At 53.3% G+C, this 23220-nt stretch overlaps 1 protein-coding gene across 3 annotated transcripts in view; it reads right to left on the bottom strand.

Moving 5' to 3' along the window:
• Positions 1 to 23220, bottom strand: part of LIG1 (DNA ligase 1) — a 54350-nt gene that overhangs the window by 3672 nt on the left and 27458 nt on the right. For all 3 annotated transcript variants that reach the window (XM_023182720.2, XM_023182722.3, XM_023182721.2), the window contains exons 12-25: positions 22943 to 23115; positions 20477 to 20643; positions 19972 to 20048; positions 19039 to 19130; positions 18686 to 18785; positions 16991 to 17076; positions 16003 to 16118; positions 14034 to 14129; positions 10866 to 10976; positions 10248 to 10319; positions 5389 to 5533; positions 5149 to 5231; positions 3382 to 3534; positions 1391 to 1444 (exon numbers count right to left, since the gene is read on the bottom strand). In XM_023182720.2, the coding sequence (XP_023038488.1) occupies positions 1391 to 1444; positions 3382 to 3534; positions 5149 to 5231; positions 5389 to 5533; positions 10248 to 10319; positions 10866 to 10976; positions 14034 to 14129; positions 16003 to 16118; positions 16991 to 17076; positions 18686 to 18785; positions 19039 to 19130; positions 19972 to 20048; positions 20477 to 20643; positions 22943 to 23115 (1525 nt within the window). The remainder of the gene's footprint in view (positions 1 to 1390; positions 1445 to 3381; positions 3535 to 5148; positions 5232 to 5388; positions 5534 to 10247; positions 10320 to 10865; positions 10977 to 14033; positions 14130 to 16002; positions 16119 to 16990; positions 17077 to 18685; positions 18786 to 19038; positions 19131 to 19971; positions 20049 to 20476; positions 20644 to 22942; positions 23116 to 23220) is intronic.

The following is a 23220-nucleotide window of genomic DNA, read 5'->3' as shown; positions in this document are numbered from 1 at the left end:
AGAAATAGAAACAGAAAGTGTAGGAAGGGAACAGAAACACACACCCCCTTAAAGTAAACAGAAATAGAAAGTGAAAGAAGGGAAAAGAAACAAGACACCCCCTTGAAGTAAAAAGCTGGGAAAAGTGGGAGTTGGGAGGAATGAGAGATGGCAAGAAATGAAAGGCCCTGGGGGCTGAGGCAGGATATTAAAGACAAAAGGAGGCAGAGAGAGGGCCAGAGACCTGGAGGAAGGAGACAGAGACACAGTGGGAGGGGGACAGAGATGTAGAGAGAGAGGGCAACGGAGAGAGAGAACTGAAGAGTGGGACAGAGATGGCGTCAGGGTCCGTGTGTCCCCACCCACATCTCATCTTGAATCACAGCTCCTGTAATCCCCACGTGTGGTGGAGGGACCTGGTGGGAGGTAAATGAATGATGGGGGTGGGTTTTTCCTGTGCTGTTCTCGCGATAGTGAGGAAGGCTCACGAGATCTGATGGTTTTATAAAGGGCAATTTCCCTGCACATACCCTCTTGCCTGGCGCCATGTAAGACGTGCCTTTGCTCCTCTTTTGCCTTCTACCATGACTGTGAGGCCTCCCCAGCCATGTGGAACTGTGAGTCCAGGAAGTACCTTTCTTTATAAATGACCCAGTCTTGGGTATTTCTTTCTTTCTTTCTTTTTTTTTTTTCTCTTTGAGACAGAGTCTCACTCTGTTGCCCAGGCTGGAGTGCAATGGCATGATTTCAGCTCACTGCAACCTCTAAGTCCTGGGTTCAAGCAATTCTTCTGCCTCAGCCTCCTGAGCAGCTGGAATTACAGGCACGTGCCACCACGTCCAGCTAATTTTTGTATTTTTAGTAGAGAAGGGGTTTCACCACGTTGGTCAGGCTGGTCTCAAACTCCTGACCTCAGGTGATTCACCCGCCTTGGCCTCCCAAAAGTGTTGGGATTATAGGCATGAGCCACCGCGCCCAGCAAGTCTTGGGTTATTTCTTCATAGCAGTATGAGTATGAAAATAAACTAATACAGATCCAATATGTAGGACAGACACTCATGCCTGAAATGCCTGTGACCATGACAGCTCATACTCACACTGATCAGGGCTCACAGGCACTTCACAAGGATCAGTTGTGGCACCTCCTGTGTCCTGCAGCTCCCCCCTGGAGTGAATGAGGCACAGGGCCTGGGGAGGCGAGGTTCCTTGAGCAGGGTCACCAGCTAGTAGATGACAGCGCTGAGACGTGAACCTGGAGATGCTGGACTCCAAAGCCAGCTCCACTGCCTGCTGCCCTCCTGCCCGCACCCAGAGCCCCAAGATGGTGGAGGTCAAGAGCCCTGACGGAAGGAGTACGCTGTCACAGGCAAGCAGCGGCAGGGGTGGCTAAGGCGTGACCGCCATGACTCACCTTGAGGCTCTGGTGATGCTCCTCCAGCTCCTCGTCGCTGAAGCCAGTTCCAAGCTGCAGGGAGGAAGCAGGAGGTCAGAGGCTCAGCCGGCCACTGGCCCAGCACTTGCTCCCGCCATCTAAAGCTGTGTACACTCATGGTCCCCACCACCTTCTGGTCTATGCAGTATCCACACAAAACCAGAGAAGTGGGGAGCTGGGGGTGTGGAGCATCCAGCCCGAGATTCCCCGGGTGGGGAATGCTCTCCCAACAGGCCTGCCCTGTCCTCCACTTTATGGAGAAACTCCTCTGCTTCCACTGTCTCCCTGGCCCAGGAAGTCACTCCCCTATGCCCACCCACATCCTCACTGCCCAGTAACTGGCTGTCCTCACTTCCAGTCTTTTTTTTTTTTTTTTTTTTGAGACAGGGCCTAGCTCTTTCACCCAGGCTGGTTGGTGTGCAGTGGTGCAATCTTGACTCACTGCAACCCCCACCTCCTGGGCCCAAGCGATCCTCCTGCCTCAGCCTCCCAAGTAGCTGGGACCACAGGCATGTGCCACCACGCCTGGCTAATTTTTTTAAAGAAGTTTTTGTAGAGGTGGGATCTCACTATGTTGCCCAGGCTGGTCTCGAACTCCTGGGCTCAAGTGATCCTCCCGCCTCAGCCCCTCAAAGTGCTGGGATTACAGGCGTGAGTCGCCATGCCCGGCCCGTCTCTAATGTTAACACTGCCAAGAGCTTCTTTCACCTACCAAAATAGGAAAGGCTAAAAATTAGCAATAATGCTCGATGCTGGCAGATACGCAGCAAGTGAACAATAACGACCGATATCACCTGGAAGGCTCCTTTTGCATTGAGAGTCTTAAGGATTTTTTTGGCCTTTTGTCCTGACAATAGCTTGTTTAAAAATCTATTCTAAATAATGCAAAATGGTGACAATGTAGATTGGTGGCCAAAATATTTGTGAATTATAAAATCATTTCTGTCACTGATCATGTAGGTTAACGGACACTAAGTACTTATGTTACCCATAAGAGAACAAAGCTGGCAACAACTTCCCCAGACAGCCCCAGGGAGCTGGTTCAGGACACTGGGCATAGCACTTGAAAATTCTTGTGCAGGCATTCGAGTCCTGTTGCCATACTGCTTAAGGGCATATACAACATTGAAAATAAAGTACTTCCAGGGTAAAAAAGCAGAAGAGAAAATTACTCATAGAGAAGGATCACAACTTTGCAAAAATGTAAATAAAACATTCCCTCAAACGTCACTACTGCGTGTCTCTGGGCGGTGGGATTCTAGGTGATACCTTGTTCTGCTTCTGTGGCAAAAGACCCAAATTTGCTGGAGAGGGGAATATAGGAAATACATTAAGAAAATATAGTCCAAAATGTGCACAGCTTTAAGAACAACTTTAACTTGAAAAAATAAAAATAAAAATCACTTCACATTTCCCAGAATTCCTTGCAGTTAGGGGTGAGCCATGGAGCAGAGTAATGAGCAACAGAACCTGAGCAGAAGGTGTTCACTGGACGAGGCTGACTCAGGGTCCACCCCCCTTTGCTCCTTCCTGGTGTGTGGAGCAGGCATAGCCATGAGGGCTGGAACTCCTGCAGCCACACTGTGATGATGAGGCCAGAGGCACATGACAAAAAATAATGTGGGGAGAGAGAGGAGGAACCTGAATCCCTAATGGCATCAGACTGCCCCCTCCACACTTCTCATTTCATAAGGAAAAAAATCCTTTTCTTAATGTGAGCCACCACTGTTTGTAGCTAATCTCCATCTCTCACTGACACACATTCCTGACACCTTTCTATCCCAGCCCGTTTTTCTATATGAAGCAAGAGTTACTTATAGAACCAGAAAAAGTAAGTAAAAACTGGGGAGAACGAATCCTTCACAGGGGGATGGGAGTGCCCCTAGGTCTGGGTTGTGCAATAGGAAGTCCCCCTGGGAGTCTAATCTCCTTCCCTCCTGCTTCTGCAGTCAGCCCCAGTCCCCCAGGACCTTGCATATGGCCTGCAGCTCCTCACTGTCCTCGTCGTAGGAGGCCAGCAGGAAGCCCCCGTACCGGCCGGCCCGCTTCCCCCGGCCCAGGTAGGCGCCGATCACCACCAGGTCCAGGGTGTCACCCACGCCATCAAGGTAGTCCTTCTTCAGCTGGGAGAAGGGGAGGCAAGAGATGAGAGGGGGAGCGCGCAAGGTGGGAGCCTCACTGCTGGAGAGGGGCTCCTCCGTGGACTGAGGAGGGACTGGAGGTAAGTCTGAAGGGAATTTCCAGAAGGAAACCCAAGGATGGCCCCTGGGAAGAGACTGGACATGGGAAGGGCTTCTAGGTTTAAATAAGAACAAATGGGGCCGGGTGTGATGGCTCACGCCTGTCATCCCAGCACTTCGGGAGGCCGAGGCGGGTGATCACCTGAGGTCGGGAGTTCGAGACCAGCCTGACCAACATGGAGAAACCCCGTCTCTACTAAAAATACAAAATTAGCCGGGCGTGGTGGCGGGCACCTGTAATCCCAGCTACTCGGGCGGCTGAGGTAGGAGAATCGCTTGAACCCGGGAGGCGGAGGTTGCTGTGAGCTGAGACAATGCCATTGCCCTCCAGCCTGGGTAATGAGAGCAAAACTCCGTCTCAAATTAAATAAATAAGTAAATAAGTAAGAACAAATGGGAAATGCAGGCAGGATCGACGGGACCTCAGGAGTCAGCCTTGACGCCCTCTTTCCCTCAGTACAGAGACGCAGCCAACTCATTCCAGCCACTCCAAAGGAAGAGCATTTTCCCATTCATTCAAACACGTGCACTGAGTGCTGACCATGTGCCAGGCAGAAGCTCAGCCTTGGGGGCACCACAGTGCTATTTCCTGAGACAGGAAAGGTCTGTGCTGGAGGGAAGATAGCCACAGACAGCCATAAGCACACAGGAAGAGCTGGTAAGCAGGCCTGGCCAGCTCAGTGCCACAGTGCCTCCCGCTCCAGCCCCTCGTCCACCCCTCACTGCCCCCTCCACTCAAACATCAACTCTTACTAACGACAGGCTCCTGCTCGCTGGCCCTCACCACACCCGTCCTCCACTCGAGGGGAAACCCCGGAGCTTTGCACAATGACAACCTGACCGTGACTCCTGGCATGGAACCCTCATTGACTTCCCGAAACCCTCGAGGAAGATCCAGCTTTATCTCACAGTGGCCCCCAGGTGCTGCGTCATTGGGGCCTGCTCCTCACTCTGAGCTCACCTCGCGCCTTGCCTGCCCTTGCTCCCTGCACAGGCAGAGCCTGCTCCTCCCTCAGGGCCTCTGCACCGGCGGTTCTCTTCCCTAGTGCTCTGTCCCTGGCCTGATCACCTGGGGCACTCCCAGTCCCGCCTCGCTGGGCCGGAGCTGACTCACTTTTCTTCACGGCGCCCACTCCTGCTCGACTGTCTCTTATTCATGTCCTGGCTGACTTCCCGCCCAAGAGCCTGGCCTGACATGGGTGGGAGGCTCAGGAGAGAGAAACCTCATCTATGCTGCACCTCGTGGGATGTGCAGTGCTCAGGCCGGGGCTGTTCTCAATCACAACTCGTGAGCAAGGGCTTGCAGCAGGGAGAAGGTCTGAACTCAGCTGCAGCAGGGAGGTCAGAACTCAGCTGCGGCACGGGGTTGGCGTGGGATTGTGGAAAGGGGCCCTGAGTTCAGACAGGGTACAGAGTGGAGGCTCAAAATCCACAGCCCAGCTGGGACAGACCTCCAGACCCGGGGCAGGGAAGGCCCGGTTAGGGGGTGGGAATCACCTTGAGCCAGTTGTGCGATCTCTTGGCGATCTCGTAGGTGGCATCGACATCCAGGGTCTTCACCATCAGCCCCTCGCAGGAGTCTGAGGGAGACACAGAAGCGTGGTCCTTGGGAAGCCCTGGCTCACAAGTGCCAGGGCAGGCAGGATTCCGGTCAAACAGTCCCGGATTGGGGACAGGCTGGGAGGCCAGGGTCAGCGCAAGCTGCAGACCTCAGGAGAGAAGAGCAAGCACTCTCACCTTTCACCGACTGCTCCAGGAACTCGGCGATCTGCTCGACGTCCTTGGTGTCCAGAGAGGTGGCGAAGACAAACTCGCCCTCCGTCTCCACAAAGTTCTCCCGGAGCAGCTGCCGGCGCCGGGAAAGGGGCTCACGTACCAGGGACTGCAGGGACGGGGAGAAGAGAGATGAGACATCGTTGTGGAAATAAAGACAATAAGCCCCAAATGTGAGGCGAACAGGACACGTGCAGGTCACAATTAGTGACAGCTAGTTCGTGGAAAGCCTTGAGAGGGAAGAACCCCGATGTCAGAAGGATTCTGGGAGCTTAAAGCAAGGGGCTAGTCACTGGCAAGAGGGCTTGACATCATTTAGAGTCGGTGACTTCAGGAGCACCAGACAGGGGGCCGCAGCCTCACTGGAGCTTGAATTTACACCTTATGGGCATCTCATCAGTTATTATTTTTTCTGAGATGGAATCTCGCTGTTGCCCAGGCTGGATTGCAGTGGTGAGATCTTGGCTCACTGCAGCCTCTGCCTCCTGACTTCAAGCGACTCTCGTGCATCGGCCTCCCAAGTAGCTGGGACTACAGGTGCACGTCACCACACCCAGCTAATTTGTGCATTTTTAGTAGAGAGAGGGTTTCACCATGTTGGCCAGCTGGTCTTGAACTCCTGACCTCAAGCGATCCACCCACCTCAGCCTCCCAAAGTGCTGGGATGACAGGCGTGAGCCACTGCACCCAGCCTCATCCCTAAGATGATTTAAAAAAAAAAAAAAGTCCTCCTTTCCCTAATCCCGAAAGTTTTCAGACTTTTTCCAGTACCTTTATAGTTTTGTGTTTTGCTTTGAAATCAGTTGCAGCTGGACCTTGCAAGAGTGTGTGTCAGAGAGGAAGGGGGTGATCTAATGTTTTCAAACAAAGGATAAGGCAGTTGTCTCCGCATATCAACAGTGATTAATCCATCTTGTGGCTTTGAATTGCTTTTCTCTTTTGTGCGATTGGTTCCCATCCACACGCAGTGTTTCTGGTCTGCCCTTTGCCCAGGGCTTCTCTCTGCGTGGATGTTAAACTACCTTCATCGCTTGCCCTCCAGTCATGCACGTGTTTTCCACTGACAGTTTTTTTCTGTCGTAAAATTGTGCTCGTGAACATCTTGTATGAAAAGATGAGAGAGAGGAGCCACAAGGGTTAGGCAGGTACAATATATCTGGGGTCAGACCATTTCAGGTTTACATCCCAGCCACACACTTCCTAGCTGGTGACTTCAGGCAGGCAAGCGTTTACCTCTGTGCACCCAGAGCTCCCATCTATAAAATGCAGCAATACCTACTCAGGGCATGTCTGGAAAACTCAAATGAGCAGGTGCTACCCAGTGTAGCCGCCACCAGCCATGAGCCCTTGAAATGCAGCAAGTTCAATCTGAGATGTGCTCAGGGCAAAATAGTCACTGGATTTAGAAGACTTAATCCAAGAAAAGAGTGTAAAACTCCACGTTAATAATTTCTTATATTCATCACACATTGAAAGGATAATATCTTAGACACCAGGTTAAAGAAAATATGATTTTATCTCTTTCTTCTTACCTTTTAATATGACTATTAGAAGCTCTAAAAATAGAAATGTAGGCCAGTTGTGGTGGCTCACACCGGCAATCTCAGCAGTTTGGGAGGCTGAGGCAGGCGGATCATTTGAGGTCACGAGTTCAAGACCGGCCTGGCCAACATGGTGAAACCTGGTCTGTACTAAAAATGCACAAATTAGCTGGGTGAGGTCCTCAGCAGGCACCTGTAGTGCCAGCTACTTGGGAGGCCAACGCAGGAGAATTGCTTGAACTCGGGAGTTGGAGGTTGCAGTGAGCCAAGATCACACCACTGCACTCCAGCCTAAGAGAGAGAGACTATGTCTCAAAGTAAAAAAAAATCTTGGGGATGAGGACACATTAAAGAGAAAAAAAAGATATACACTTGACTACATAAAAATAGTTCATCCATGTTCAACTACTGATAATAGAAAAAAAATTTTTTTTTTGAGACAGAGTCTCACTCTGTTGCCCAGGCTGAAGTGCAGCGGGCGATCTTGGCTCACTGCAAGCTCCGCCTCCCAAGGTCATGTCATTCTCCTGCCTCAGCCTCCCGAGTAGCTGGGACTACATGAGCCTGCCACCACACCTGGCTAATTTTTTTGTATTTTTAGTAGAGACAGGGTTTAATCGTGTTAGCCAGGATGGTCTCGATCTTCTGACCTCATAATCCGCCCGCCTCGGCCTCCCAAAATGCTGGGATTACAGGAGTGAGCCACCACACCCCGTCAATAAAAAATTTTTTTAAAGTAATACTTCAAACAAGTTCTATACAGCAAAATAGGCCATCAACAAAGTTTAAAGAAGGAATCTTTGAAGGAATGAGAAGAAATATTTGAAATGCTCATGGGAGATAAAGGAACCAGCTGAGCAGGGATGATCAAATCCTGCAGAAAAACCCACAAAGTACCCAGTGTTTGGAAAGCACCTGATGCTTGATTTTTCTCTCCCTAGACATCACAGGAAACAAAAATCAGACTCTGACTGTCTTCCTATAGTAATTTCATACAGTGAAATGTCAGTTTGCATCATAAAATTGGGGGTTTGGGCACCGAAGGCATCTCAGTATTAGAACCACTACTAGCTCCACCTGTCCCGGTGAAGGACAGATAGGCCTAACAGAGAAAGAGTTTTCAGACCAGAAAGATATGAGTGAGAACCCACCAGACAGGCAGGCAAAAGACACGCATAGGCAAATCACAGAACAAATGCACACAGCCAACAATCTGAAAAGATGACTGATAATCAATATTCATTAATAAGATGGAAGTTATCAAGTTATCACAAGATCATTGTTCATCTACCAGACTGTCAAAGATTATCTGGTATGGGCTGGGCGCGGTGGCTCACGCCTGTAATCCCAGCACTTTGAGAGGCCAAGGAGGGCAGGCAGATCACGAGGTCAGGAGATCAAGACCATTCTGGCCAACATGGTGAAACCCCGTCTCCACTAAAATACAAAAATTAGCCCGGCGTGGTGGTGCATGCCTATAGTCCCAGCTACTCGGGAGGCTGAGACGGGGGAATTGCTTGAACCCAGGAAGTGGAGGTTGCAGCAAGCCGAGATCCTGCCACTGCACTCCAGCAACAGGGCGAGACTCTATCTCAAAAAAAAAAAAAAAAAGAAAAAAAGGTTATCTGGGATGATGATGATTGCAGCTTTTTTTTTTTTTTTTTGAGGAGTTTTACTCTTCTCGTTGCCCAGGTTGGAGTGCAGTGGCGCGATCTCAGCTCAACGCAACCTCCACCTCCCGGGTTCATGCAATTCTCCTGCCTCAGCCTCCCAAGTAGCTGGGATTACAGGCATGTGCCACCATGCTTAGCTAGTTTTTTGGGTTTTTTTGGTATTTTTAGTAGAGACGGGATTTCTCCATGTTCGTCAGGCTGGTCTAGAACTCTCGACCTCAAGTGATCCGCCTGCCTCAGCCTCCCGAAGTGCTGGGATTACAGGCGTGAGCCACTACGCTTGGTCTGATTGCAGCTAAATTTCTTTTGAAAGCTTCCATGTACTAGCTACTGAGTTCCACACCCCTGTCCTACCAGTTAGCCCTCACCCTAACAGATGAGGCACCTGCCACTGTTAGCTTTTTACTGTAGATCAGGAAACTGACACACAGGGAGGCTGAGTCATTCATCTGTAGCCACACAGCTGGGAAGGGAGGGCTGAGATATGAAGGCATGTGGCCTGGCTCCAGATTCCTGATACCCCAAAGCAAGCCATTCTCAAACTTCTCTTTCTTGAGACCTCTTTACACTCTTAAAAGTTATTCAAGGCCAGGCGCAGTGGCTCACGCCTATAATCCCAGCAATTTAGGAGGCCAAGGGGGGCAGATCACCTGAGGTCAAGAGTTCGAGACCAGCCTGGCCAATATGGTGAAACCCTGTCTCTACTAAAAATACAAAAATTAGCTGGGCGTGGTGGTGCACATCTGTAATCCCTGCTATTTGGGAGGCTGAGGCAGGAGAATCGTTTGAACCTGGGAGGACGCAGTTGTAGTGAGCTGAGATTGCACCACTGCCCTCCAGCCTGGCTACAGGGCGAGACTCCGTCTTGAAAAAAAATTATTCAAGACTCAGATCGTGCCACTGCACTCCAGCCTGGGTGACAGAGCAAGACTCTGTCTCAAAACAAAAACAAAAACAAAAATTTTTCAAGACTCACTGCATAGAGCTTGTTAATGTGGGTTACATAATATTATAGTTACACCATATTAGAAATTTAAAATGAGAAATTAAACAAATCCAATATGCTAATCTAAATAATATTATTATTATTTTTTTAAATAGATACAGGGTCTTTCTATATTGCCCAGGCTGGTCTTGAACTTCTGGGATTAAGCGATCCTCCCGCCTTCCAAAATGCTGGGATTACAGGTGTGAGCCACAGTGCCTGGCTCTAAATAACATATTTTGATGAAACATAACCTATGTTTTGAAAAACTGGTGAGACTAGAGGCATTATTTTACACTTTGGCAAATCCTCTAATATCTGGCTTCACAGAGGCTGGATTCTCCTGCGTGCTTCTGCAACACACCGTTCTGGTGGCAGGACCTGAGGAATATCCACCTCACGCCAACGTGGAGTTGGAAACAGGGGGACGTCGAAGATGTCCTTGAAAGAATCTTAAGGAACCTCAGGGGTCCTCAGACCACACTTTGAGAACTCCTGCCCAAGTGTGGCCTCCTGGCCGTGTGAAGTGGCAGAGTCGGAAAAGGAAGTCAGATTGGCAGCTGCCAGGCTCACACCCCACCCCGTCACCCCTCAGCTGCTCCTGGACAGGAAGCCAGAACTCACCTCTCCATTGAGGTAGATGAGGTCGAAGGCGTACAAACACACCTGCACCTGGATCTCGGACGCATCCACTTCCTGGGTTGGGGCACAATGGAGTTTGTGAGTGCAGGAAGGTGAGACAGTGTGCTGGGCCTGAGGCCAACAGCATGCACCTACTGGTCTCCCTCTCGCCCCACCTAACTGGCTGCCCATCTGTGAGGGCGGCCATGCTGCTGGTTCCAGGTGCTGGATTGTAACGGCTCTCAGCTCATTCCGACAACCTCATTCCCCTTCACCAGATATTTGCTCTCCCGGCCTTTTCTGCAGCTAATGGCAGTGACATGGCACAGTCCTGGCCAATGAGATGGAAAAGGGGAAACCTGTGGGGGTTTCCAGAACAGATCTTCTTTCATAGTGAAACAACAGAGATGCAGGAAAAGGGCCCTTCCCCTCTTCCTACTTGGGATGCTGGGATGAGAATGTGATGGCTGGAGCTGTGGCAGCCATTCTGCAGAAGGCTGAAAGAACTGCATTCAGACTGACACTCTGCCCTTCTGGGCACTGGGCAGGACCCGCAGCCAGGACTGGACGGAAGATGAGGAAATACAGGGCCTTGGCAGGCAGTGGAGCGGGTGATGCTACCTTGCGTTTGCGGGTGGTGAGCACTTGGAATGGCTGGATCTGCTTCTTTCCCCGGTCCCAAGCCACGGCTTCAGTGTCCAGGATGAAGGATGTGACCGATGGGAGTTTAATCTGAAAAGAGAAGGGAGAGACCCAGGGCCTGTGAGAGGTGGAGGATGAGGTGGAAAGACAAACACGGGGAGATACATTCCCCTTTCCTTCTGCAGCTCTCAAGAGGCACTAACAAAGAGGTACATGCACACAGATGCTTTTCTCTTATTCCCCACCAAGAGGAGACAGAAACGAACGTTTCTGAGAATGTAATATTTGGTCCCACAAGCTGGAAACCCAGGAGCTCTTGTCATCTCCCTCCTTCTGTCACCCACATTCAGTTCCCCAGTGAACTTGATGATTTCCTAAGCTGTCCACTTCCCACGGCCTCCCTGCTCAGCCCAGCCTACTGGGCTTCCCTGTCCTGCACCGACCCTCTCCAATCCAGTTTTCCCATAGTGGCCAGGGTGACACTTGGCAAGCCCCAAATCTGATCACAGCACCTCCCTGCTAAAAACCATCCCCATGACTCCCCAAAGCTGTGGGGACTCTCCTGGGTCGTCCCTCGCCTCGCCTGGCCCCCTCAGCCTCTCTTCGCCCCAGCATGTGAGCCTCTCTGTTTCTCAAATAAATGGGCGATGCCTCTTCCACCACTGGGCCTTTGCATATGCAGTTCCCTCTAGAATGCCTGCCCCGTCCGTCTCCTCCACTGGGTGGCCTTCTTTTCCCTCAAGGCAGCACTATGTTGCCCAAGCCGGGGCAGCATTCATATTGTATCCTGGAGCCAGGGAGCTTCCCTGGCACCAAGTCTAAGCCAAGCCTGTTTCTTTTCTTTTTGAGACAGTCTCGCTCTGTCACCCAGGCTGCAGTGCAGTGGCATGATCTCGGCTCACTGCAACCTCCACCTCCCAGGCTCAAGCAATTCTCCTGCTTCAGCCTCCTGAGTAGCTGGGATTACAGGCACATGCCACCACGCCCGGCTACTTTTTGTATTTTCGTAGAAACAGGGTTTCACCATGTTGGCCAGGCTAGTCTCGAACTCCTGACCTCAACTGTGATCCAGCCGCTTCAGCCTCCCAAAGTGCTGGGATGACAGGTGTGAGCCACCACGCCCGGTCTCTCCTCTTTTCTTTCTTGAGACAGAGTCTCCCTCTGTTACCCAGCCTGGCGTGTAGTGGTGCAATCTCTGCTCAGTGCAGCCTGTCTCCCAGGTTCAAGTGATTCTGCTGCCTCAACCTCCCAAATAGCTGGGACTACAGGTACGTGCCACCACACCCAGCTAATTTTTGTATTTTTAGTAGAGTCAGGATTTTGCCATGTTGGTCAGCCTGGTCTCGAACTCCTAACCTAAACTGATTTGCCTGCCTTGGTCTCCCAAAGTGCTAGGATTACAGGAGTGAGCCACTGAGCCCAGCCAGGCCTGTTTCTTACATAGGCTCACAGAATGCTGATCCTTTCCCGTGGAGCCCGGATCTCCACGTATAATTACAGAGCCAACTGCAGGACTCCCTGGTGAAGGTCTGCCTGCTCTCCTGGGCTATGAGCTCAGTGAGGGCAGAGACCATGGCAGGCCTGTTACGCTCCCAGTCTCCAGCACAGGACCTGGCTCAGAGCAGATGTCCACTAAATACCTGCTGAACGAATGAGCAAAAGCAGCCAGATGCAAGAGACTAGTGCCGTATTATACCACCGACAGGAAACTCTAGAACAGGCAAAACCAACCTGTGGCAACAAAAAAGCAGACCTGGGGTTGCCTCTGGTGCATGCACGGTATGGGGCACAGGAGGCGGCCTCGCTTGGCCAGGGACACAAGGAAATATTTGATTTTTTATTTTTATTTTTTTGAGACGGAGTCTCACTGTCACCCAGGCTGGAGTATGGTGGTACAATCTCGGCTCACGGCAACCTCTGCCTCCTGGGTTCAGGCAATTCTCGTGCCTCAGCCTCCCGAGTAGCTGGGATTACAGGCGCTCGCCCACCACACCCTGCTAATTTTTGTATTTTTAGTAGAAATGGGGTTTCACCATGTTGGCCAGGCTGGTCTTGAACTCCTGACCTCAGGTGATCCACCCGCCTCAGCCTCCCAAAGTGCTGGGATTACAGGCGTGAGCCACCGCGCCCAGAGGAAATATGTCAGAATGACGAGAATGTGGAAATATTTTATATGTTCACTGGGTTGTTGGTTACTTGAGTGTATGAACTTTTCAAAATTAATGAAGCAGCATAGTGCACACTGAAAATCACTAACTTTTAGGGAAATTACACCTTAAGAAAATCGATTTAAAAAATAGTGCTTGGCACTGAACAGGAGCTCCCCTAATGCATGCACTCAGCTGTGCCTCTCGCTGTCACTGTCTCTAACAGGCAGAAAGCTGGCCACTGTGCCCCCTGCTTTCTGAAATAGCCTATTTCCTATTTAATTAGGGGCAGGCAAAGAGAAAGGCTCTTTGATGGAGGACTCCTTGAACAGGCACAAGACCCCTATTGGGTGCAGAGAAGCCCCCAGCTCACAGAGCTGTGAGGCCCAGCTCTGTATGACTCTACCTCTGAGACTCGGGGCCTATCCGCAGGCTGGCCCCGTCTACACTCATCCTGACTCCCTCTCCCTGCGTTCCTGACCAGAGAGGCTGCAGAGTTAGACTCTGGCTTTTCAAGACTTTGTTGCACTAGGGTGGCCACGGAACCCAGTGCTGGACAGTGACTCCCAGCTGGAGTCCATGGCGGGGGAGCAGGTGTGGGTGGGAGGTGTCCAGGAAAGCGTTAACTCAAGCTAGAATCCCTTTTCCCTCTTTCTGTCTGGAAGAGTGACATCTGTTTGGGAAACTCTAAGGGGACAAGCATCGGCACTAAAAGCCAGCCAGCCACGGACAGCAGGGGATAGAGGTAGTGATAAGCTGGGTTCAGGGGGACATCAGTGCTCAGCCAAGTCTGTGCTGGGGTGCCCACCTCTAGATGTGAGAAAAAAACCCTTTCAGCTTACACCTCGCAGGACTAAGTGCTCCATCATTTGCAGCCAAACGCAATCTGATCTCCTCCCAATAAACCCCGCACTGTGCCACACTGGCCTAGAGTGGCCTCAGATCTTTGCACCCCTGACCACAGCCCGTGGCAGAGTGCAAGTGCGTGGCCGACACCCACCTTGGGGATACGGCTGATGATGTCTGGGTACTTTCCAGTGTTGTCTTCCTGATTCCTGCTGAAGATCTTCACCTCCCCGCCTTCCAGGGCGTGGATCTGTCACGATGGGAGAAGGGAGGGGAAATCAGCTGAGTCCCCTCATGTGGCCTCACCTTACTCTTCTGACCCCACCTGCACTGGTAGAAGGTTCTGGAAGCTCTGGAGGAGGAACTGGTGTGGAGACGTGAGTGAATCATCTCAGTTCCAACAGCACCTCCCAGCTGGATGATTGTCGCTTTGGATAAGCCAGTGAGGTAGTTAAGACCACACTCTACAGGCCTGTCTCTGGAAGCTCCTGCCATCATTTTCTTCTTCATTTCCAACCCTACACCTCTCCCCATGTAAGCACGTGCACCTTGCTGCATGTGGGTGCTGATTTGTTTAAATGTCATTACGCTCTAGATCTCATTCTGATTTTCTTTTTGAGGTGGAGTCTCGCCCAGGCTGGAGCGCAGTGGTGCAATCTCTGCTCACTGCAACCTCCACCTCCTGGGTTCAAGAGTCTCTTGCCTCAGCCTCCCAAGGAGCTGGGATTACAGGCGCTCACTACCACGCCTGGCTAATTTTTGTATTTTTAGTAGAGACGGGGTTTCACCATGTTGGCCAGGCTGATCTCAAACTTCCGACCTCAGGTGATCTGCCCACCTCGGCCTCCCAAAGTGCTGGGATTACAGGCATGAGCGACCGCACCCAGCCTCTATGTCTATTTATTTTAAGACAGTCTGGTCACAGCCATTAAGCAGGGCTGCATATATAGTATCTTGTAGGTATGTTGTTATTTCAAGGAACAGTTGTCAAGAAATCATTGTCACTATCATAAATCATCTTGTGTATTTTTTCTCAACACTATTTTGGAGATCCATCTGTGTGATCCTGTGTCTACTGGATCCACCCTTTTTTTTTTTTTTTTAAGATAGAGTCTCACTGTATCGTGGAGGCTGGAGCACAGTGGTGCGATCTTGGCTCACTGCAACCTCTGCCTCCCGGGTTCAAGTGATTCTCCTGCCTCAGCCTCCCGAGTAGCTGGGATTACAGGCGCCCACAACACTGGCTCATTTTTGTAGTTTCAGCAGAGATGGGGTTTCACCGTGTTGGCCGGGCTGGTCTCCTCAGGGGTCCACTTCCTGTAACTGCCCCGAGCCCTGTGGCATCCACCCACTTCGCTTGCTTACCTATCCCCAGGTGAGAAGGCCCCACACCTGTCAGGACAGAAGAGACATAACCCATTCTTACAGACCCCAGGACCAAGGACGCCTGAGACCCTGGATCACAGGACACAACGCACAACACAGCATGAAGGGGTCATGTGGGCACCTCCCAGAACAGCTGTTGAAATGAACACACCCACCAGCAGCATCAGCAGAGCCCACGTTTCATGAGCTCCCACTATCATCGGTCAGGATTCTGGATGATTGTCGCTTTGGATAAGCCAGTGAGGTAGTTAAGACCACACTCTACAGGTTGGGCATGATGGCTCACAGCTGTAATCCCAGCATTTTGGGAGGCAGAGGTGGGTGGATCACGAGGTCAAGAGATCGAGACCATCCTTGGTTAACATAGTGAAACCCCATCTCTACTAAAAATACAAAAATTAGCTGGGTGTGGTGGTGGGCGCCTGTAATCCCAGCTACTTGGGAGCCTGAGGCAGGAGAATCACTTGAACCTGGGAGGCGGAGGTTGCAGTGAGCCGACATCACGCCAATGCACTCCAGCCTGAGTGACAGAGTGAGACTCTGTCTCAAAGAGCAAAACAAAACAAAACAAAAACTCCATCCACTGCAGGGAGGTGGATGCTGAAGCCCAGAGGGACGAGCGAGGGCAGCTGGGCAGTCTGCGGCGCAGGCCGGCTTGGAGCTCAGGCCTCAGTGACCACCCCCTCGCTCTCTGACGTTCTCCTGTCTGTGGAAGGGACACGTCCCACTCCCCATACCTGTGCCCTCTGCCCATCGTATTTGTATTCGCAGGTGAAAGCTGCCTCCTCAAAGCGTTTCAGGACCTCGCTGACGCCCCGCGTGGGATGGGCCAACATCGGTTTCAGGGGAATCCCTGGGAGAGGAGAGGGAGTTAGAGGAGAGGGAAGGCGATGGATTAGAGGGGGACATGGCGAGGAGAACTGCTAATGGGCCCCAGGACCATTCTCCTTCCTTGCTCTTCAGTCACGAAGCCTCCCACGTTTTAGAAGGGGACCTAGCCTCCCACTTGGGACTGCAGCCTCCAGCCTTCCTTGCAGCTGGGAAAGGCCATGTGATTGGAACCCACGCAGCATGTGCAATGTCTGGCTCACATCCTTGCAAGGAATCTGGTTGCCTCCCTTCCCTCCTCTGCGTCCCTCCTCCCACAGTTAGAACAGGGAAGTGAGCCACATTGGATCACAGACACTGCGGTGACAACCTTTGGAGGACAGAGGGACAAGATACAGGAACCTGGGTCATCCCTGGGTCACAGCTGCACACCTGTACCTTCCCTGTCCACCTCCCTTGCTCTGGACATTTATGTGTGAGAGAAAGAGATTCTATCTTGCCTCACTGCCTTCTGGTCCATTTTTATTTACTTATTTATTGTCTCACTCTGTCACCCAGCTGGAGGGCAGTGGCGCGATGACGGCTCACTGCAGCCTTGAACTCCTGGGCTCAAGCGATCTTCCCACCTCAGCCTCCCGAGAAGCTGAGATGACAGGCACACGCCACCACGCCCAGCTCCTGTTTATCACAGCAGCATCGCCTACACCCTGTCTACTCCAGAAGGTGAAACTGGGGAAATTCCAAGGAGAAAAGCAGTGGGTTTCAGCACCAGGGAAGAGCATTCGGTTTTGGTGGGGGAGAGGACCCTGCAGGTTCTGAGAGGGGCGCCTACAATGGCCATCCTCATGCTGACTCAGGACGGGGCAGGGCTGCTCTCAGCGCCCCTGGGGTCTGTACCTGGGCTCAGCTTGCAGTGCTCCGGGAGACGTTCCAGGCCGTGCTCCAGCAGCACGGGGATAATTCGGTCCAGGTCGGGCACCTCGCTGGGGTGGAGGGTGAGAACAAGATAAAGAAAGCCTTTCTAGAACTCACACAGTTTGGAAAGAGAGCTCAGCCTGCACCCAGAAACCTGGGCTCCTGGATACCTCTGCCCACCTCAGTCACCACGTGCCGAACTCCTCTTGCCACCCTGTCTCTGTGCTCTCCTTTGGTGTCACTATCTGTTACCTTGTCTCCCTTAGTCTGGCCCTGCCCCTGCTCCCTATCTGTCACCATGAGACCAGCGATTCTCTACTTGGGCTACGCATGAGACTACTCAAGGACATAGTTTTTAAAAAAAGGGTTTTGGCCGGGCACGGTGGCTCATGCCTGTAGACCCAGCACTTTGGGAGGCCAAGGCGGGTGCATCACTTGAGCCCAGGAGTTCAAGACCAGCCCGGCCAACATGGTGAAATCCTGTCTTTACTAAAAACACAGAAGTTAGCCAGGGGTGGTGGCAACGCGCCTGTAGTCCCAGCTACTCAGGAGACTGAGGTAGGAGAATCACTCGAACCCTGGAGGCAAAAGTTGCAGTGAGCCGAGATTGTGCCGCTACACTCCAGCCTGGATGACAGGGCGAGACTCCATCTCAAAAAAAAAATAAAAACAGACAAATAAATAAAGGTTTTCAAGGCCAGGCTCCACCTACAAAGATTCTGATGTAGCTGGCGTGGGGTAGGCCTGAGGTCAGCAGCTGGTAGAACCCCACGTGCAGGCTGGGTTGAGCTTGCTGTCCGGGCCTGGGAGCTCTGCCGGGGCTTGTTCACCACTGTCTGCTCTGAGGGCATCTGTGGAACTGCCATCAGCCCTCCTGCCTCTGACATCCTCTCTGGGGCAGTCAGGATCTTGGAGTCACCAGCCCTGGGCCAGCTGCTGCCCTAGGTCCCTCCACATGGCTCTCTCCGGAGCCCTCGTGACCACTCCACAGATGTCTTCTCCATGACTCTCAGGACCCTTCACCATGTACCAGTCACCTGCTCCTCTCAGGGTCCCTTGAGGTCTTTCTACATGCACAGCCCTGTCTGGAACTCAGAAACCTCATGAGGCCGGCTGCCCTCCCTTGCTGTCAGCGTTTTTCTTTTTCTTTTTTTTTTTAAAGACAGAGTCTCACTCTGTCGCCCAGGCTGGAATGCAGTGGCGTGATCTCAGCTCACGGCAGCCTCCGACTCCCGGGTTCAAATGATTCTTGTGCCTCGGCCCCCCAAGTAGCTGGGATTACAGGCTAATTTTTGTATTTTTAGTAGAGACTGGGTTTCACCATGTTGGCCAGGCTGGTCTCAAACTCCTCACCTCAAGAGATCTGCCCGCCTCGGGCTCCCAAGTGCTGGGATTACAGGCGTGAGCCACTGCGCCCGGACGCTGTCAGCATCTTTCTATACCTCTCCTGGGGTCACTGACCCTTCACTGTTTGCCACCCTCTTGATCTTTGTCATCAACCTTGTGCCAAGCACCAGTCTTGTCTAGATCATCACCTCTGCTCTCAGTCACCCCATAACCGCACTAGTGACACCTGTCCATCACTTACTGGCCCCGCCCACTGCTCCTCTGGCTCCACCCCATCCCTGGCACTCTGCCCACAGCCCCTGGCAACTCCGCCCACGGCCCAGCTCTCACCAGAACGTCTGCTTCAGGATCATGCCTTGCTCCTCTAGCCACGTCTTTCTGGCCTCTGCTGTCTTGCCCTTTCCAGCATCCACCACGGCTGGTGGGAATTCTAAGAAAAGACCCACCAGAGGCTTTGGAAGGTGCCCATGTCCTTGGCTACGCCAGGGTGCACACTGGGTGGTTTGCTGTATGGCAAGGAATGCAGATGCTGCAGCCCAAGACACTCCCCCCTACAGGAGAGGAGAGGAGCCTGGGATGGCAGGGGCCCGCTGGGGAAGGGGTGGGCATGGGCCTCTGAAGAGGAGGGGGGAAGCCCGAGTTAACTCCAGTGAGGGACACAGTGACGGGCCACAGGAGCTCACCTTGGCCTGGGGGCGTGAGGCTCACAGCCTGGGAGAGGGCGGCCAGCACTGACTGCTCTGCCAGCCCAAGGCGCAGCCGTCCGCTCAGGGACCTGGGGAGAGAGCAGGCCAGGGAAGGGGGCTTGTCTGCACCTCCCAGATCTTGCCTCCTCCCTTCTCTGGTCTACCCCACTTTGACATGTATAGACCCTCTCCTCAAAAACCAGAAGAATCTTCAGAGCCTGAAAGGGACCCCAGACATCACGCAGCCCCATGTGACAGATAAGGAAACTGAGGTCAGGCAGTAATGATCCTGCCAGCTAGCATGGACTGAGGAGGGGCACAAGTAGGTGCACCAGCACCTCTCATCTCAGCTGCCCTGAGGGGTTCGCGAGGCTCAAGGAGGATGAGTCAGGGAGAGAACTGAGCCTGGCGCCCGCCCTGGTGACTGTGATGGTCAGGACCCCAGCATGGTCCTTGCTTTGAGCCAATGGCAGGAGGCAAGTGGCTTAGTTTGCCTCCCCGGGTCTCCACTTCCCCTTCTATAAACTGGAGGTGAGGGTAACAAGACCAGTCTCACAGAGTTGCTGGTAGGAACGGATAAGGCACGTGGCACAGGGCTGGGCACCCAAGAAATGCTCCATGATATGAGCCCTCAATGGCTTTGCTCTCAGGGCCTGTGCCCAGGCAGAGGCAGACCTCACTAATCAATCACAGCACGCTTCATCCACAGGGGCCCAGGGGCCTTCTCTAGACAGCACTACCAAGGGACAGAAGCTGGCCTGAGAAAGGAAACCGTCCCTTCCCACTCTTCAGGGGCCAGGCCTCCTGCTCATGCTTTTCTCATCCAAGGATGGTCAGGGCATTCGTGATGATTCTGGCTGCCAGTCCCTCCCTCCTTTCACCTCCGGGTCTGCAGTCCCCCTCCGCAGCCTCACAGGCCCACACACTCACCTGGCGATGAACCGGGCTTCTGAGTGGCGGCAGGCCACAAAGAGGCCTTTGATGATGTCTATCTTCTTGGCTGTGGACTGGAGAGTCGGGAGAAGAGCCATCAGTGCCTGGTGAAGGCAGGGACCACACCTCCACCCCACCAGCCACGCTGCTGCCCCGCATTTGGAATACCTGCCCTCCTTCCCTCACCCCATCCCCACGTTCCAGCTCCCATGGCCGCCCGCTCTTAGGGCAGTAAGAACGAGTTAGCTCTCCTTGCCTCCCTCTCCCTTTATCCAGGAAGTATTTAGAGTCCTGTCATGTGGCAGCCATGGCATTAGGTCTGCTAGACTCTGGAGAGGAGAATCCCCTAGGCTTGGGTGCAGGAGGAGGAGAGGAAGCCGTGCCCCCTACAAGCAGAACTGAAGTGACCCAGCTGATGGTCTACCCAGAAGCCTTCCTGATGCACACATGGCCTCAGGTCCCCAAAATGCCTGGGGTCCAGGGTGAGCAGCCGGCCACTCACAGCACTGCCAGTGAGCCTGGCGATGTCACGGAACTTGCTGAAGACCCCGGAAGCAGTGAGCGGAGGTGGTGGCAGCATGAGCCTCTGGGTGCTGCGGCTGTTCTCGGCCACCAGCCCCACGTCGCCCTTCTCGGCTGCCTCAGCCCGGATGGACTCCAGCTGCCGACCTGCAGGGGAGAGTGCGGGTGGGGGTGTCGAGGGTGACAGCTGTGACTGCGTGTCTCCCTTCTCTGGCGGCCTGGATCAACTTTCTCCAGCTGTGTGCGCTTGTGGCGAGTCCCTGCACCTCACTGTGTCTAACGCTCACCCACTTGGTAGAAACGGCTTGGGGAAGGTGCCCCCAGCTACGCTGGCTGTAGGAAGCCAGCAGACATGCACGTGGAGCCAGGAAAGCGGTGGATGAACGAACATGACCACACTCAGGAGATATCTGGGCTGGTGTCATCAGGGAGCAGATAGGATTTAAAGCCATGGGCGGGACAAGATCACTAGGGACGTGAGTGTGGACAGAGCAGAGAAGGCCAAGGGACCCTTTCCTCTGGCGGGTCAGGAACATCTCTGGCAGTGACCAGTGACCCTTTGGCTTGTTTTGGAGCCACGTGGGATGTGCTCTGGCCCCACTTACTGTCCAGAGTTGGGTCAGTAAGTGGGTCAGTAAGTGGGCGCCTGGGTGTAAGAGCTGGGGAGGTGGAGCCTCAAGTCACGGTGACAAGTGTGACAAGCAGCTCTCAACGTATCAGAACTAACAGACCCTTGTCACCAGATACTGTGTGTCACCTCTTTTCTGTTCTGAAATGAAATGTGGAGATAACATAACCTGCCTACACATGTCGAAATAACGCCCTAACCCTAACACAGAAAAGAAGGACAGGGAAAGCAGTCCGTGATGAACAGGCGCGCGTTTCAGTCCACGGACGCTTGGCCGCGGCACATGAGGGGACACACCAAACGGCCGGGTCTCGCACATGAAGTGAAACTCCCATAAATGGGAACGTCAGCAGTGAGTGTTCACCGGTATGTGACGTATCGGCTCACACGTCAAAGGGGATGGGATTCTCCACAGTGGTCAACAACTCACAACAAACCCGGGACTTGGGCAGCCACGGGGGCCACGAGGCGGCAGGGAGAGGAGTGTGAGCGTGAACACAAACACGCCAAGGGTGGGAGCATGAGAGAGCGGAAGAGGCCCCGGCCGCCACGGATCGCTGGGCAGGAAAGCCAGCATCTGCAACTTCTTTTGTGAGAAAAACAGATCCTTCTTTATCTAAGCCAATGTAGTTGGGTTTTCATTACCTGCAGCTCAGAGTATTCTTAACAGACCCCGTGTGTGCTGGGTCTGCTATGACGTCAGTGCTCGAGAAACACATCTCGAGTGAATGAGTGAGAGAATCTTGAGTCTCATCTCCTCTGGCTCCCATAAACCTCTAACTCTTTCCTGATCCAAGTCAACTTTTCTCAGTCCCTTTGTCCTCTCATGAAAGCCTGAAACCCCCGCCTTCCCTAAACGTTGGTCTCCATGGCCCTAAGCCAGCTCCAGTGCTCCTAGCACATCCTCTCCCCAAGTGGATGAGAACTCACCAGTGGGTGGTCATCCCTCCTACGCTGACCACTCCCGAATCCTGGGCTCTGAGCCAGACCTGGTGAGCCTCAGACCCAGTTCCAAACTTCCTGGATGGCCCTGGGGGCCCACAGACAGAGGCTGCTCACGCCTGCCCCACGCCGGGGCGATGAATGCCCCCTGCAGGCGCCTGCCCCTCACCAGGGTCCCAGGCTGCTGATGGCGTCCTCATCCATCCCCTCACCCAGGGAGATCCTGGAGGCATTCCTCCTGCCTTCTCACCCTGACACCCACTGTTTGCCAGATCTCTGCTGTGCTCCCTCTCTCCCAACTCCTGCCCTCTCCTCTCTCCTCTACAGCTGGGATCCAGCTCCTCTTCTCCCTGGACGCTGCCCCTTGCCTGCTCACAGCCCTTCCATGGCTCCCCAGTGTCCTCCTGATAAGCACCGAGCACTCCAGGCCTTTGGCAGGCGGGTCGTCCACATCACCAGCCTTTCCACCCGGCACTGGCGGCTGGGCCCCTGCAGGCCACCGGCCCCTCACACACGGGGTTCTTTCCTCCCGCTCCTTCCAATCCCTCCAGTCGAAGTCCTTTCAGACCTCTCCACGCCCCAACCTTCAATCTCAGCCCCTAAATCCTGCTGTCGCTGGCTCCAGCATCTTTCCCCAGCCCTCCCCTTTAGTGCACCCCACGGCCCCTGTCCCAACACAGGCCTGGTCCTCCCTCACCTGAACCGCTGCCCCATGTTCTCTGCCACACCCCTGCAAATCTGTCCCCATCAGGTGCTCCTCCCTCTCAGCCTTTGCCTCACCCCAGTTTCAGAGTCTCTCTCTGATCCGCCTGACCTCTGCATTTTCTCTGGCTGAGCTCCCGTCCTTCCGGTTCCTCCAACCACAGTCCCTCTTACCTGTGGCCTGGGCCACTGCCTTGAGAAGGACGCCATCACCCACGCCAAGCTCCAGGCCCTGCTGTGGTGGCCCAAGGTGGTTGAGGCTGAGGTAGAGGACGGGGAGGAGGTCTGGAGGCGACAGGGCCACCACGGAGCGCAGCAAGTTGCTCAGCGTCTCCACCATCCGGAGCCTGGAGGAAGGGACGGGGGTGTGACCACCTGGTTCTTCAAGGCCAAAGTGTGGTATAGGGGTGGGGAGGGTTTAAGGGGGTGGACACTAGAAAGAAATGGAGAAA

The sequence above is a fragment of the Piliocolobus tephrosceles genome, chromosome 21, assembly GCF_002776525.5.
Source record: "Piliocolobus tephrosceles isolate RC106 chromosome 21, ASM277652v3, whole genome shotgun sequence".
Lineage (NCBI taxonomy): Eukaryota > Metazoa > Chordata > Mammalia > Primates > Cercopithecidae > Piliocolobus > Piliocolobus tephrosceles.
This window is presented reverse-complemented; position numbering and strand designations above follow the sequence as displayed.